Source organism: Hemibagrus wyckioides, linkage group LG01 (genome assembly GCF_019097595.1).
Source record: "Hemibagrus wyckioides isolate EC202008001 linkage group LG01, SWU_Hwy_1.0, whole genome shotgun sequence".
In the NCBI taxonomy this organism is placed as follows: domain Eukaryota; kingdom Metazoa; phylum Chordata; class Actinopteri; order Siluriformes; family Bagridae; genus Hemibagrus; species Hemibagrus wyckioides.
In genome coordinates, this window is record NC_080710.1 from 15,416,169 (window position 1) to 15,428,571 (window position 12,403).

The window sequence follows — 12,403 nt, forward strand, 5'->3', positions numbered from 1 at the left end:
AAGAACTGAACAAGGCTTTAATTGATCAATTTAATTTCCAGGCCTCATTAACACATTCTCCTGTCTGAGAGCTCTTCTTGTTGCTACAGACAAATTGGCCTCGCATTTCAACAGGGATGCACAGCAGGATTGTTAATTTTACGTATCTATGAAAAAATTCAACATAAGAGACTACTGAGTGATATATGAATGGGTTATGGGTAATTGTGCTTTCACTTGCTTTCTTATCACTACCATGGCATTTCTTAGTGAGGTTAGGAATGACACTTTGAACAGAACATGCAATGCTATGATTTTTTTTTTTTTTTTAATTCAGAATTAATTATAATGTTATTAATGCAGACCACAATTTTTTTGCTTGCTGGGTTGGATTAATCTGATTAAACAACTAAGTTTACTTTCATTTACCTAAGAAACAAAAGAACATTAAAAAAAATATGTAAATCATATAAATATGTTCATATGCCATGAACTATAGAGGGAGTAAATTCTAAAACATTTCATGTTTATATCTTCAAAGTAAAATGTTACCTTAGCAAGTTGATTATAACCTCAGCTGACAGAGAGAGAGACTAATACAAGGTCCATATGTATCTAATGAAATAAGGTCAGGTTGTTGCAGTCAAGCCTGGTTATGAAACAACAAGCTGCAACAGAGATGGATAGAGTGAGTAAAATAGAACAAGTAATACATTGAAGGAGAGAAAGTAAAGAGAAGTAGTAGATATTTGCACAATGTGAAATAATGGAAAGCTCAGTTTAGAAAACGAGCATCTAAAAGTTTGAAGTTCATATTTAGGGAAATAAGAAGCAAATTGCTCATAAGCTGTGAACTCAGGTTAACTGTCACAGAAAAGAGCCTCAAAGACCACATGATTCATGTAATATATTCATGTATATATTATTACATGTGATTCATGTAATATATTAATTTATTATATATTATTTTATTATATTTTATGGAACTGAAATATAGTATTATATTATACTAAATATTTTTTTTATTATTGTATTAACTTAATTTTAAGTAAGAGTCCCATTCCTGTAACACTGTTTAATATGATAACTTGAACCAAATTGATTCTAGACATTATATTCATTAAATATATATTATATTATTATTTATATTTGTCAGTATATTATAATGAGCAGCATAAGTAAGACATTAGCAGTAAGAGAGGGGGTGGAGACCTATTTTTAGTATAGGCACACTCCAGCTGCTTTACAGAAGCCACTGAAGACCATGTGCTTTTCGGTTGAAGGAAACCCCACTCTCAATACCAACCACCTTGAGGAACTCAATATAATGGAGAATCCCAATCACAGAGTGGTGTTAAGACAATCTTATGGAGGGTGTGTGCTTAAAGTTTGAATGTTTGCTAATTTGAGCCTACAAGCAAGATAACTAATCCCAAGTGGTGAGTTGTACATGTGTCTTTTGTAGCTTTACAAATAATTTGCGATGTTGTCACTCCTAATTTACACTTAGGTTTTCTATTTGTGCTTTGTGCTGCATAGAATATGAAAATCTGTTGTTTTTCATGAGTTGAATAAAAATGACAAATTATATTTTTTGCAACAAAATTCGTATCAGTACATTTTACAATCTGTTTCTGAAATAAATGGTGTTATATTAATCTATGTCTTACTTTACTTCCAACACACCTATTTACTTGCTGTTTTTTATTCCAGTCTTTTTTCAGCATGTGTTATTTTCTCACGTTTTGCGTTGTCTGCTAAAGGCTTATCATTATCACACTTTCATTTATGAACATAGAACTTTGACCCACTGCACAGGCTAGCTCTCATTGGTCAAGGCTTGGACTGAGCCCTCACTCTGTTGTGTGCTGGATCCAATCAGATTAAAGTTAGATAAAATATACCCAGCGATCTGTTTTAAACACTCATAGACTCTCAACTGTATGGTGAGTTATTTCTTTGTCTTAATTTCCTAAAATATAGAGTACTTCACTATAGAGTACCTAAATGTATTCAAGGTCTTTGTGAGAGTGCTCTCATTCTTTTATCTTCCATTCCAGCAGGCAGCATGAATAGAGTGTGGGCCGTGTTCAGATCCTATCCATACATTAGCAATGTGGTGGGCTATACAACCCTGTTTGCCACTGCAGATCTGATTCAGCAAAGCATGCTGGGAGGTACAGGTGGTCAAAGCACTCAGCTCAATGGGGAAATCTCTGAACAGGAGGCAGCAGTTACATCCAGAGAGGAAGGTGCTGTGGCTCACCTCAAGGGCTCTGAATGGAGCAAGCATTCAGCAGGAGAAAAGGATTCATCAGTAACAGTGACAAATGTTCCAGTGCACAGTGTTGATTGGAGCCAGACTTTTCGAGTAGCATTGGTGGGGTTATGTTTTCATTCCAACTTCAACTACCACTGGCTACGTGCATTAGAGAAGAGGTTTCCTGGAGGAGGGGCCAAAATATTTGTGAAAGTCTTTCTGGATCAATTAGTTGCTGCTCCGGCAACAATAAGTGCCTTTTATATAGGTGAGTAAGGAAATGTTTGTCCAACACACAACATTCTCCAAGAACACCTCATGATTTTAAAATGATGTATTGAATGTTTAATTTAATTTAATTTAATTTAATTTAATTTAATTTAATTTAATTTAATTTAATTTAATTTAATTTAATTTAATTTAATTTAATTTAATTTACTCCCAAAGTGTCTGATCTGCTGTTTAGACTACTGACTTAAATAATTAATGAATAAATATTTTTTATTTTAGATTGTTTAGTAAACAATCTTTACATTTTTTAAAGGGTTGAGTACCTTAGAAGGGCGAGATGACCCCTTGGAAGACTGGAAAAATAAATTCTGGACTTCCTACAAGGTAGGATTATTACATTCTGGACAACTCAACAGCAAACAGCAAAAAGTTAAAAGTTAACTACAGAACTTTTAAGTGTTCTGTATCCTGTGCTCTTTCGTTTATTTATTCCAAGAAATATATTTATATATATATATATATATATATATATTATATATATATATATTTATATATATATATATATATATATATATTATATTAAGTGGCTTCTTTAATAGCCACTTAATTGTATTAATCATGGTGTAGATTAATAACTGTGGTAACTGATAGTAGTATATTTCAAATGAGCTTTTTAAATTAACCTATGAAATAATTTTATTGAAGCCACCGCAGTGTTGAACGCTTGAATATGATGTTGTCAGAAGATATTCATTAATTTTCTATAAAAGCACAAGTCAGTTTCTACTTATGTATTGATTTTTATAGTAGCAACTAACACAAGGACTCTCCACATAAATGTATTATTTTAAACAAAAATGTGTAATCTTTCATATGGTGAATTTTTTTTGGTAATTGCCCCCAATTTCTGTGCTTGGTAACAGTCAAAATAAAGCTGCTGCCTTAATGGTTTCTCATATGGGTCTTCAGGACAGAGGACATTGCACTTTCTGGTTTCTCAGTAATATAAGAAGCTACATTTTTGTCTTATTACAATCAAAATAGTGGAGTAAAAAGATATTTTATTATTAGGGAATAGTTTTGGTATATTAGGGAATAAAACACTTTGAGGTGTGATGTTTTTGGTAAACAGTCTCATCACAATCTGTGATTTAGAATCTTTTATGTATCTGATCTTTAATTCTGTTTTGGTAGACTGGGGTTGTCTACTGGTCCATAATGCAGGTATGATAATACTCATCCCCCAACCCATTCATCCATTTAGCTATTGATCCTTAAAGTGCAAATACAAATGTTCTGCTGTTTTCTTTATTACAGGCCGTAAATTTCTCTCTGGTCCCCCCGATAGCACGCACAGTTTTTGTTGGAGGAATCTCTCTCGGCTGGACTGTGTTTCTGTGTCATTTTCGACAGCAGAAGAATGAATCTCACTCCATTTGTACTTCATAACATTCACTAATTGTGCACTATGAAATAAAAACTAGTCTGCTGCTCTTTTCTATCAGTCTGCATCTCTTCAATCTAACAAACAATCTTTTAATAGCCTTATAAATGATCTTGCTAATATACACTGACCAGGCATAACATTATGCCTAATTGCGTTGGTCCCCTTTTTGCTGCCAAAACAGCCCTGACCCGTCATGCATTGTGTATTCTGACACCTTTCTATCAGAACCAGCATTATCTTCTGCAACAATCTGAGCAACAGTAGCTCGATTGTTGGATCGGACAACGATCGGACAAGCCTTCACTCCCCACGTGCATCAATGACCATTGGCTGCCCATGACCCTGTCACTGGTTCACCACTGTTCCTTCCTTGGACCACTTTTGATAGATACTGACCACTGCAGACCGGGAACACCTCACAAGAGCCACAGTTTTGGAGATGATCTGATCCAGTCGTCTAGACATCACAATTTGGCCCTTGTCAAACTCGCTCAAATCCTTACACTTTTTTTTACCATTTTTCCTGCTTCTAACACATCAACTTTGAGGACAAAATGTTCACTTGCTGCCTAATATATTCCACCCACTAACAGGTGCCATGATGAGGAGCTAATCAGTGTTATTCACTTCACCTGTCAGTGCTCATAGTGTTATGGCTGATCGATGTATGTTAAATATACTTAGATAACATTCTTTTTACACCAATGACTGAAATCTTTTCTGTTTTGATAACTTTGTGAACGGAAAAGGCTGTCGGTAAGTGACTAGAGAGCAGATGACTAGAATATGAGTCGTCGCTGAACTTCAAAGGAATTGTACGGTCACGTGACTATGCGGAAGTCATGTTCTTTGCGTCATACTGCTTCGAGTCGCGCCAATAGTTTCCCTGCAGTTCAGCGCTTATAATCATGATGATGATGATCATCATCATCATTCTGACACTTAACTTCAATTCAAATCTAGATTTTTATTTGTCACGTACACAATTATATACACTATAGAACTTGCACTGAAATGAAAACCCGGCCACTCGTCCAACCGTGCATATAAATAAACTACATTTAAAATTAAGCCTAAAAGAATGAATAGAAATAAGAAGAGGTAATAAAAGGTGATGTGTAATATTGAACGTGTTATATAGTAGCATGATGTGCGGTTATTATGTCACGGTTCAGACTACAGAATGGGACAGTGATATATTTGGTACGTTGAATAACTCTTTATTCAGATATGCTTATAAATAAATATGAAAGAAATCGGGTATATGTGTAGTGGGAGGGGGTGAAAGTCTGTTGGTGTAAAAATAAATTAATAATAATAATAATAATAATAATAATAATAATAATAATAATAATCATAATAATAATAATAAACGTAACATAAACAGTACTTATTTATACGATTAGTTGTCCAGATTAATGACTTTTTGAAATACATATCCTTTTTTAAAATCACATAGTCTGTAAGTATTATTGTTGATACAGGGGTGGAAAGTGTACTCATGAAGTCTACTTAAATGTTATTAATCTTGAGAATATTTGTACTTTGCTGGAGTGTTACTGAAATTTGTAGTGACGACAACAATAACAACAACAACAACAACAACAATAATAATAATAATAATAATAATAATAATAATAATAATAATAATAATAATAATAATAATAATAAGCTACATGTACGCCTTCAAATGTCTTTTTTAAACAAATGGCTGAAGTCTAATGAAACAATGCTATCTTATTTTTAGTATCTTATTTCTTATTATCTAGTAATTTAGTCAGATATTCAGGGACTGATGTTTTCAGTCAAACGGACATTTTTAGGTAAGTTTTCATATTAAAAATTATATCACTTAACTTTATCAGTTGATAACACTTATTTGACACATACACTGTCTTAGTATAATTTCCTTGGATATTTTTAATCCTGGATGTAAGTGATATGTGACTTAAAATGATAAATACTATGTTTAAATATTAGACATAAAATAATCGTCTGAAATCAAACTGTTATGAAACACGCAGTCATTATTAGGGCTGAAGAAACGAGTCTTTTAAAACGCTATGGTTCCAAAGCATTTTGTAGAAGAAGACATTTTCCCTTGCTGTTGTCACTGCAGCACGCACGCACGCGCACGCACACGCACGCACACGCACACACACACACACACACACGAATGACTGACTATAGCTATGACCAATGAGAAAAGAAGTTGTGGTCACGTGTTATCGCGAGCGCCAGCGTGTTCTCGCTGAACACTTTATCGCGAGACTACGACACTTCCTTTTCCCTTTTCCCTCTGAGTCCAAGATGGTAGGTAGCAGCTTTGGCTATTTTGGGACGTGTACTTTTAAAATCTGTATCCATCCTCGTATCTCTGTTGTCCTATTTGACGGAAATGGATTTAATCGAGTCTAATAGAGTTGCCCGGATGAGTTTTTGTAAAGATTTTTTGCTCATTAGCAGTTGTAACACCGTTGTACACTAATATCATACAGTCAAGCGGCCCTCTCTTCTAGATGTATGAAAGCGTGTGTATTGTGATGTGGACCTTTTGTATCACATCAGTCCAGCTGTATGTGGTTTATTCCCATTTCTAAACAAATGAACTAACAAAACTTGAGTAAATACTGTAAGCAGTGCTTAGTTGAATTAAACGAGCAGACTTGTGTAATAGCCGGTCGCTAGCTAGCTAACTCTCCCGGTGTGTGCAGCACTCGGTGTGTGGGGGGTGTTGGGGGAATATATTGTATGTCAAGGCCATAGTGTGTATATGATTTGCAATAAAATGACCTAAATTATATTTTTCACTCATTTGTTTTTTTGCCTCCGTTTAACTATCCATGTTTCTGAAGTAGCTAGCTGGTTAACGTTAGCATACCTCATTGATGCTAATCTCCAGTGGTATTCACGTGCAGTGATCAGATTCAGATCTTTTGCTCTTATGACGGTTTTTTTTTTTTTTTTTTTTTTTTAGACAGACACTTCTGTACATCATTGATGGTGTCAGTTTCTGAAAGATATCAGTGTTTAATATGGCTGGCTGTTATTTCTGCAGGGAGTTGACATCAGACACAACAAGGACCGCAAGGTTCACAGGAAGGAGCCCAAGAGCCAGGATATCTACCTGAGGCTCCTGGTCAAGGTGAGTAACTTGGTTTGTCCCCCCAAAAGTATCACAGTTTAAATGTAAAATGTTGGGATGATGATAAAAGGGATGTGGTAGCTTAGTGGACTACTGGTCAGAAGGTAGCGAGTTTGAATCCGAGGTCCACCAAGCTGTCAGTGCTGGGCCCCTGAGCAAGGCCCTCATTAACGCTTAGTTGTATTAAAAAAAAGAAGGGATAGAATGTAAGTCACTGTGGATAAAGGCGTCTGCTAAATGCCGTAAATGTAATTTGTTTATTGGTGTGTTTGCTCTTTCTTTTCCCATAAATACAAATGTTCTCATAAAGGCTTCATTTAGTAGACAGAAATACAGTGCCTGAAAAAGGTAACTGCTTTGCCGAGTGTGTCAATTGTCAATTTCCTAAAGATAAAACATTCAGTTAATTATACTTCAAAACCTTATAGATCACATTCACTGTTTTTGTTTCAGTCCAAATATACAAAACAGGTTGCTTTCTGCAATCCTACAGCTCTGTATTTTGGTTCAGTTTTGCAGCCTGCATCTCCAGAAAGATGTTGCCTGTAACACATGACAATGTTTGGTTCAGTAAATTATGATTGAATCGCTTCAAGTCACATTAAATTTAGCTTGGTCCAGACTCTGACTGCCTGACTATGTAGGTCGTGATCTGGTTATTTTGGCCCGGATTGTAAGTGTTGCGGGCTCAACTGCCTAATTAATCTGAACCATGGGGAAACACCAGGGTTTAATTGAAATGGACTAAACACTGCATGGGTGAAAACACTCAATCTTTATTTGGTAAGGTGACATGTCTAGCACGTTATTCTTAATCATTCTGATTGTGTGTTGTTTTTGTTCATAATAGTTGTACAGGTTCCTGGCTCGTCGTTCAGATGCTCCCTTCAACAAGGTCATCCTTAAGAGACTCTTCATGAGCAAGAGCAACCGGCCACCTCTGTCTCTGTCTCGCCTGGTCAGTAACCCGACTGAATTAGTACTGCACTCTTGTTGCTACTGCACAGTTTTGGTAAAAAGAGTATTAACACTCTGGTGGACTGGTGAAACTGGTTATTACCCTTATATGCTTTAATCAGTTTGATTATACCAGTGGCACTGTATCAAACCACCCACAGAAACGATATGACTATTAGAAACCTGACATTGATTAGGCTTCACAGAAAACAGGAGATATCATGGTTTTATTAGACTTCCGTTGTGTCACTATTGCCAGTGTTGCAAAAAAAGTTGAAAGATCAAATGTAAAGAAAATACAAAGTCTTGTATATGGAGAACCATACATATTAACTACAGGTTTTTCTACAGATGAAAGTTAAGAACATTAGTGAATGTTTATTGAAATGTCATGTGCATTTAAATGAGATTCTTTTAGTTGGTGTGTTTTTGTTGTTCCCAAAAGTTAACCGTTGTCTGCCGCACTGACATCAAGAGACATTTTGTTAAATAGAAAACATTTGAGCCATTTCTTAAGAGAAATGTTAGTCAGGTTTCACTTTTGGCTGCTAAAAACAACAAAAGAGTACTCATTTCTCTGTGCCTTATTAATAATGTACAACATGTGGGTCAAGTGGAGACAACACAACCATAGTTTCAAGATGGTAGACAGTTATACAGGACTCAACTGAGCCAATTGGAGATCTGAGATCATAAGCACATTAACATTGTATTATATTTATATATATATATATATATATATATATATATATATATATATTATATATATATATATATATATATATATATATATATATATATATGTATGTATATATATATATGTATATATATAAATATATAAATATATATATATATATATATATATATATATATATGTATATATATATATATATATATATATATATACACACACACATATACACATACATATACATACATACATATATATATATAAATATAAAGGCTGGTTTAAAAAGGGTTACATTTACAGTTTACTTATTAACACTTCACCAGGTTTTAGCCCAAAGTTTCAGTATTGCAGCCACTTACAATATGGGATGTGGTAGCTTAATGGTGAAGGTGTTGGACTACTGATCGGAAGGTTGTGAGTTCAGATCCCAGGTCCATCAAGCTGCCACCTCTGAGCAAGGCTCTTAACCCTCATTTGCTCAATTGTATAAAATGAGAAATTGTGTATTGCCAAATGTTGTAAATGCACAATATGCTGGTTGTTACTGCATGGGTGTGGTTTTTTTTAACCTCATGTGTTTTCATAGACTAGTTGAATAATGGAAACTGCATCCATCATTTTCTTATTCCAATTTGGGTCAGGAGAGCAATAGAGCTTTGTGCTGGAAAAAAAGATTTGGAAAAAATGCAGGTTGTTTGAGATTTAAATGGAATTGATGGATGGGGAGTTGGTTTAAGACTTTTTTTTTTGTTCTGAAATTCTAAAGTCAACAGCTACATCAGAGTATAGTGATTCCATTGCACAATTTAACTTAGCTTGCACGTAGCTTTTTTTCCTTTTTCCCCCCAAAAATCATGATTGGCTTTGTCTATGCTTTGTACTCAGATCCGTAAAATGAAGCTTCAGGGCCGTGATAACAAGATGGCTGTTGTTGTGGGAACCATCACTGATGATGTCAGGATTCAGAACATCCCCAAACTGAAGGTGAGTGTAAACTTTTGATTTTGAATGTTGGTTATAAAACCAGTTTTGTTCACATCTGTTCATCTAGTATAATTGAAATGATTCATTAAGTGGGATGTAATCTGATTTGTGTGGAATATTTGGGGGGAAAATGTGGATTTGTTTCTATTCATGACTCTATATTCTGTTAATTCTCTGATTTGCTTAAGTTCAGTTTGTTTTATCCAGTTTATATCACATGGTGTTAGGTTTAGTTTGTTGGTTATTTGGCAGTGTTTAGATATAGTGGATGTAATACTCACAGAAGTGCTCACTCTTATCGCTTTTATTCAGGTGTGTGCATTGAGGGTGACAGCAGGAGCTCGTAGGAGGATCCTGAAGGCTGGTGGCCAGGTCATGACCTTTGATCAGCTAGCTCTAGCTGCCCCCAAAGGACAGGGCACCGTGCTACTGTCTGGTAAGTACATTACAAATAACTGCATCAATTAACCAGAGTAACTATCATTGTTCCAGGCAAGTGTGTTATTACAAATTAATAATAAATAATTAGTAATCTTTAATATAATTCATTTAAACATGATTATGCCTTATAATACAGGATTTATTCAGATACTGATGTATCTAAGGCGTATTAAGAGACATGTTAATTGAGTAAAAGAGTAAGTGGAATAACTGACATGAGAGCTGTGAGATTCATCCCCAGCTGTATGAAGTTTGACACTGAGAAACGCAGACACCAAATGAAAAAACAAGTCATGAAAACTGTTTCATAAAGAGTGGAACATTGCATAATCTGAACTTAACTGGACACAGAACGCATGTTGCTTAGGTCTGATGTGAAAGTCGGATTTTGTGTGAGGTTTCTTTTTGCTGTCCAAACACCTTTTTTTTTTCCTCAAATTTTAACATTTCTTTTAAGCTGCCCATTTTTGTTTTTAATGACTTTTTACACACATTTGAGTGTAACATCAATTTTATGTACAGTTGCCTTTCAAGTTGGAACATAACTACTACTTTATGAGCATGTTATTGAACTCTAATTTCTGTCGTAATGGTTTGTTTCTAAAGGACCCCGCAAGGCCAGGGAGGTGTATAGGCACTTCGGAAAAGCCCCTGGAACTCCCCACAGCCACACCAAGTAAGAACTTTACTGATTTCACTAATTAAACATTTAACAAAAGGTTATAAGCTTCAGTTAACATACTGAAGGTAAATTCTTGTTCACTAATACACTGCTTTCCTTAATGTTATGTTGGTTTGCATAGCACATCAAAACTAGTTTAACAATTTATTTTTTTAGCGCCAAGTTTTTGTACATACTGCTTCAGTACTCTAAGCTTTTGCCTAATGTCTTAGCATATGGAATACATCAACATTTCTACATCAGCTCATTACAAAACAGTGAGACTGAAGGTGTATTGCTTGTGCATGATTTTTAATTAGATTGCTTTTCCCCACAGGCCCTATGTCCGTTCCAAAGGCAGGAAGTTTGAGCGCGCTCGTGGTCGCAGACCTGGCTGTGGTTACAAGAACTAAAGCTGTGTCTTTGTTTTGTAGTCATTGTCATAATGCAAATAAAGATGGGCTTTTCAACCCCAGAGGCTTTTGTGACATTTCTCTTTTATTCTGAGCAGCGTGAAGTCAGCTTGAATCATTCGTCTTTATTTTATCAGATTTATGATATTTATTCATCTATTCAAACCAAGACAATCATGTGGTCAGGTTTACTGTAGTAGAGAATTTGCTTTATTCTGACATCTATTTAGACACGTCATTTATCTATTCATGAGTGTTCTCAGTTTTTAATAGGCCTATGAAGCAGTATGAGTATTTGCACCTTTTTTTTTTTTTTTTTTTATGGTTTATTTTATTGAAATTAATGTTATCTATTTTTTAGTCATTTTCCTGCAGAAATTCTGATTGCTTTCTGCAAGCTGTTAGATCTTGTAGCTCTTACATCATGCATTACCACATTAAATGGAAAATGTGGAGATGTGGCTGGTATTTATATATTTTTTTAAATGTTATTGTCATATGGTATCTGTACTTTAAGTTTCAGTATCAGTGTAACCAGCAGCTGAACTAGCGTCAGTGGAAACTCTTCTCTAAGCTTAAAGCTGCTGTGGCTAATTTTTGATAAGCTGTTTCAATTTGATTGGTGTTGGAAATTTGGTCGTTCAGTAGAAGTGTTGGGGGGGGGGGGGGTGTTTTTCCAAAACACTGAGCAGGTGCTATTTTTACAGTGCCACCCAAAGTACACTTTCTCAGTGTCTTCAGATGTTAATATGTGCTTATATTTACTGACACATCTCAAAGTGGTAATATCCATCGTAGCCTGATGGAAAGTTAAATAATTGGGTGGCACTATACTGGCACTTCTAATTCAATGTCCATATTTCCCATGGTGGTAAATCAGGTTTAGTTTATACACATGCATATATTAAACTAAATCCGTGTAAATCTGACTTTTGGTGGTGATGGTTGGTTGGTTGGTTGGTTTATTGGCTGCTTGGCACAGATATATGATTGGGCTGAAAAATGCTCAGTCCAGTGATTAATGCTGATAGATATTCCCATGTAAGTGGTCATGTTCCCTAGCTTATTATAAGCAACTGAATTTCTCAGTGGATTGTTTTTAATTGTTCTTCTCCATTAGAAATCATTCTCTCACTTCTTACCTGTATTTGTTTGTCTTTGGTTAAAAAAAAATGTTAAAAGATTTCCATATTT

At 35.0% G+C, this 12,403-nt stretch overlaps 2 protein-coding genes across 5 annotated transcripts; both read left to right on the plus strand.

The window, feature by feature from the left end:
* The first annotated feature begins 1,225 nt into the window (after window positions 1-1,225).
* On the plus strand, window positions 1,226-3,955 carry si:ch211-120k19.1 (uncharacterized protein LOC563199 homolog). 4 transcript variants are annotated; one of them, XM_058395980.1, is made up of 6 exons: window positions 1,226-1,418; window positions 1,778-1,925; window positions 2,040-2,507; window positions 2,784-2,854; window positions 3,665-3,694; window positions 3,788-3,955. In XM_058395980.1, exons 3-6 carry the CDS (start codon window positions 2,048-2,050, stop codon window positions 3,917-3,919), a joined length of 693 nt encoding a protein of 230 aa, XP_058251963.1. In that variant the 5' UTR covers window positions 1,226-1,418; window positions 1,778-1,925; window positions 2,040-2,047; the 3' UTR covers window positions 3,920-3,955. The 4 variants fall into 4 exon arrangements, with proteins under 4 accessions (XP_058251963.1, XP_058251966.1, XP_058251974.1 ...); XM_058395983.1 differs by having other exon boundaries at window positions 2,043-2,507; XM_058395991.1 differs by having other exon boundaries at window positions 1,798-1,925.
* Window positions 3,956-6,101: 2,146 nt separating this feature from the next.
* Window positions 6,102-11,271, plus strand: rpl18 (ribosomal protein L18). The gene is made up of 7 exons (XM_058399445.1): window positions 6,102-6,230; window positions 6,976-7,062; window positions 7,913-8,020; window positions 9,596-9,694; window positions 10,007-10,130; window positions 10,742-10,811; window positions 11,134-11,271. The coding sequence occupies exons 1-7, from the start codon at window positions 6,117-6,119 to the stop codon at window positions 11,207-11,209; spliced, it is 678 nt and encodes a 225-aa protein (XP_058255428.1). The 5' UTR covers window positions 6,102-6,116; the 3' UTR covers window positions 11,210-11,271.
* Window positions 11,272-12,403: the final 1,132 nt, after the last annotated feature.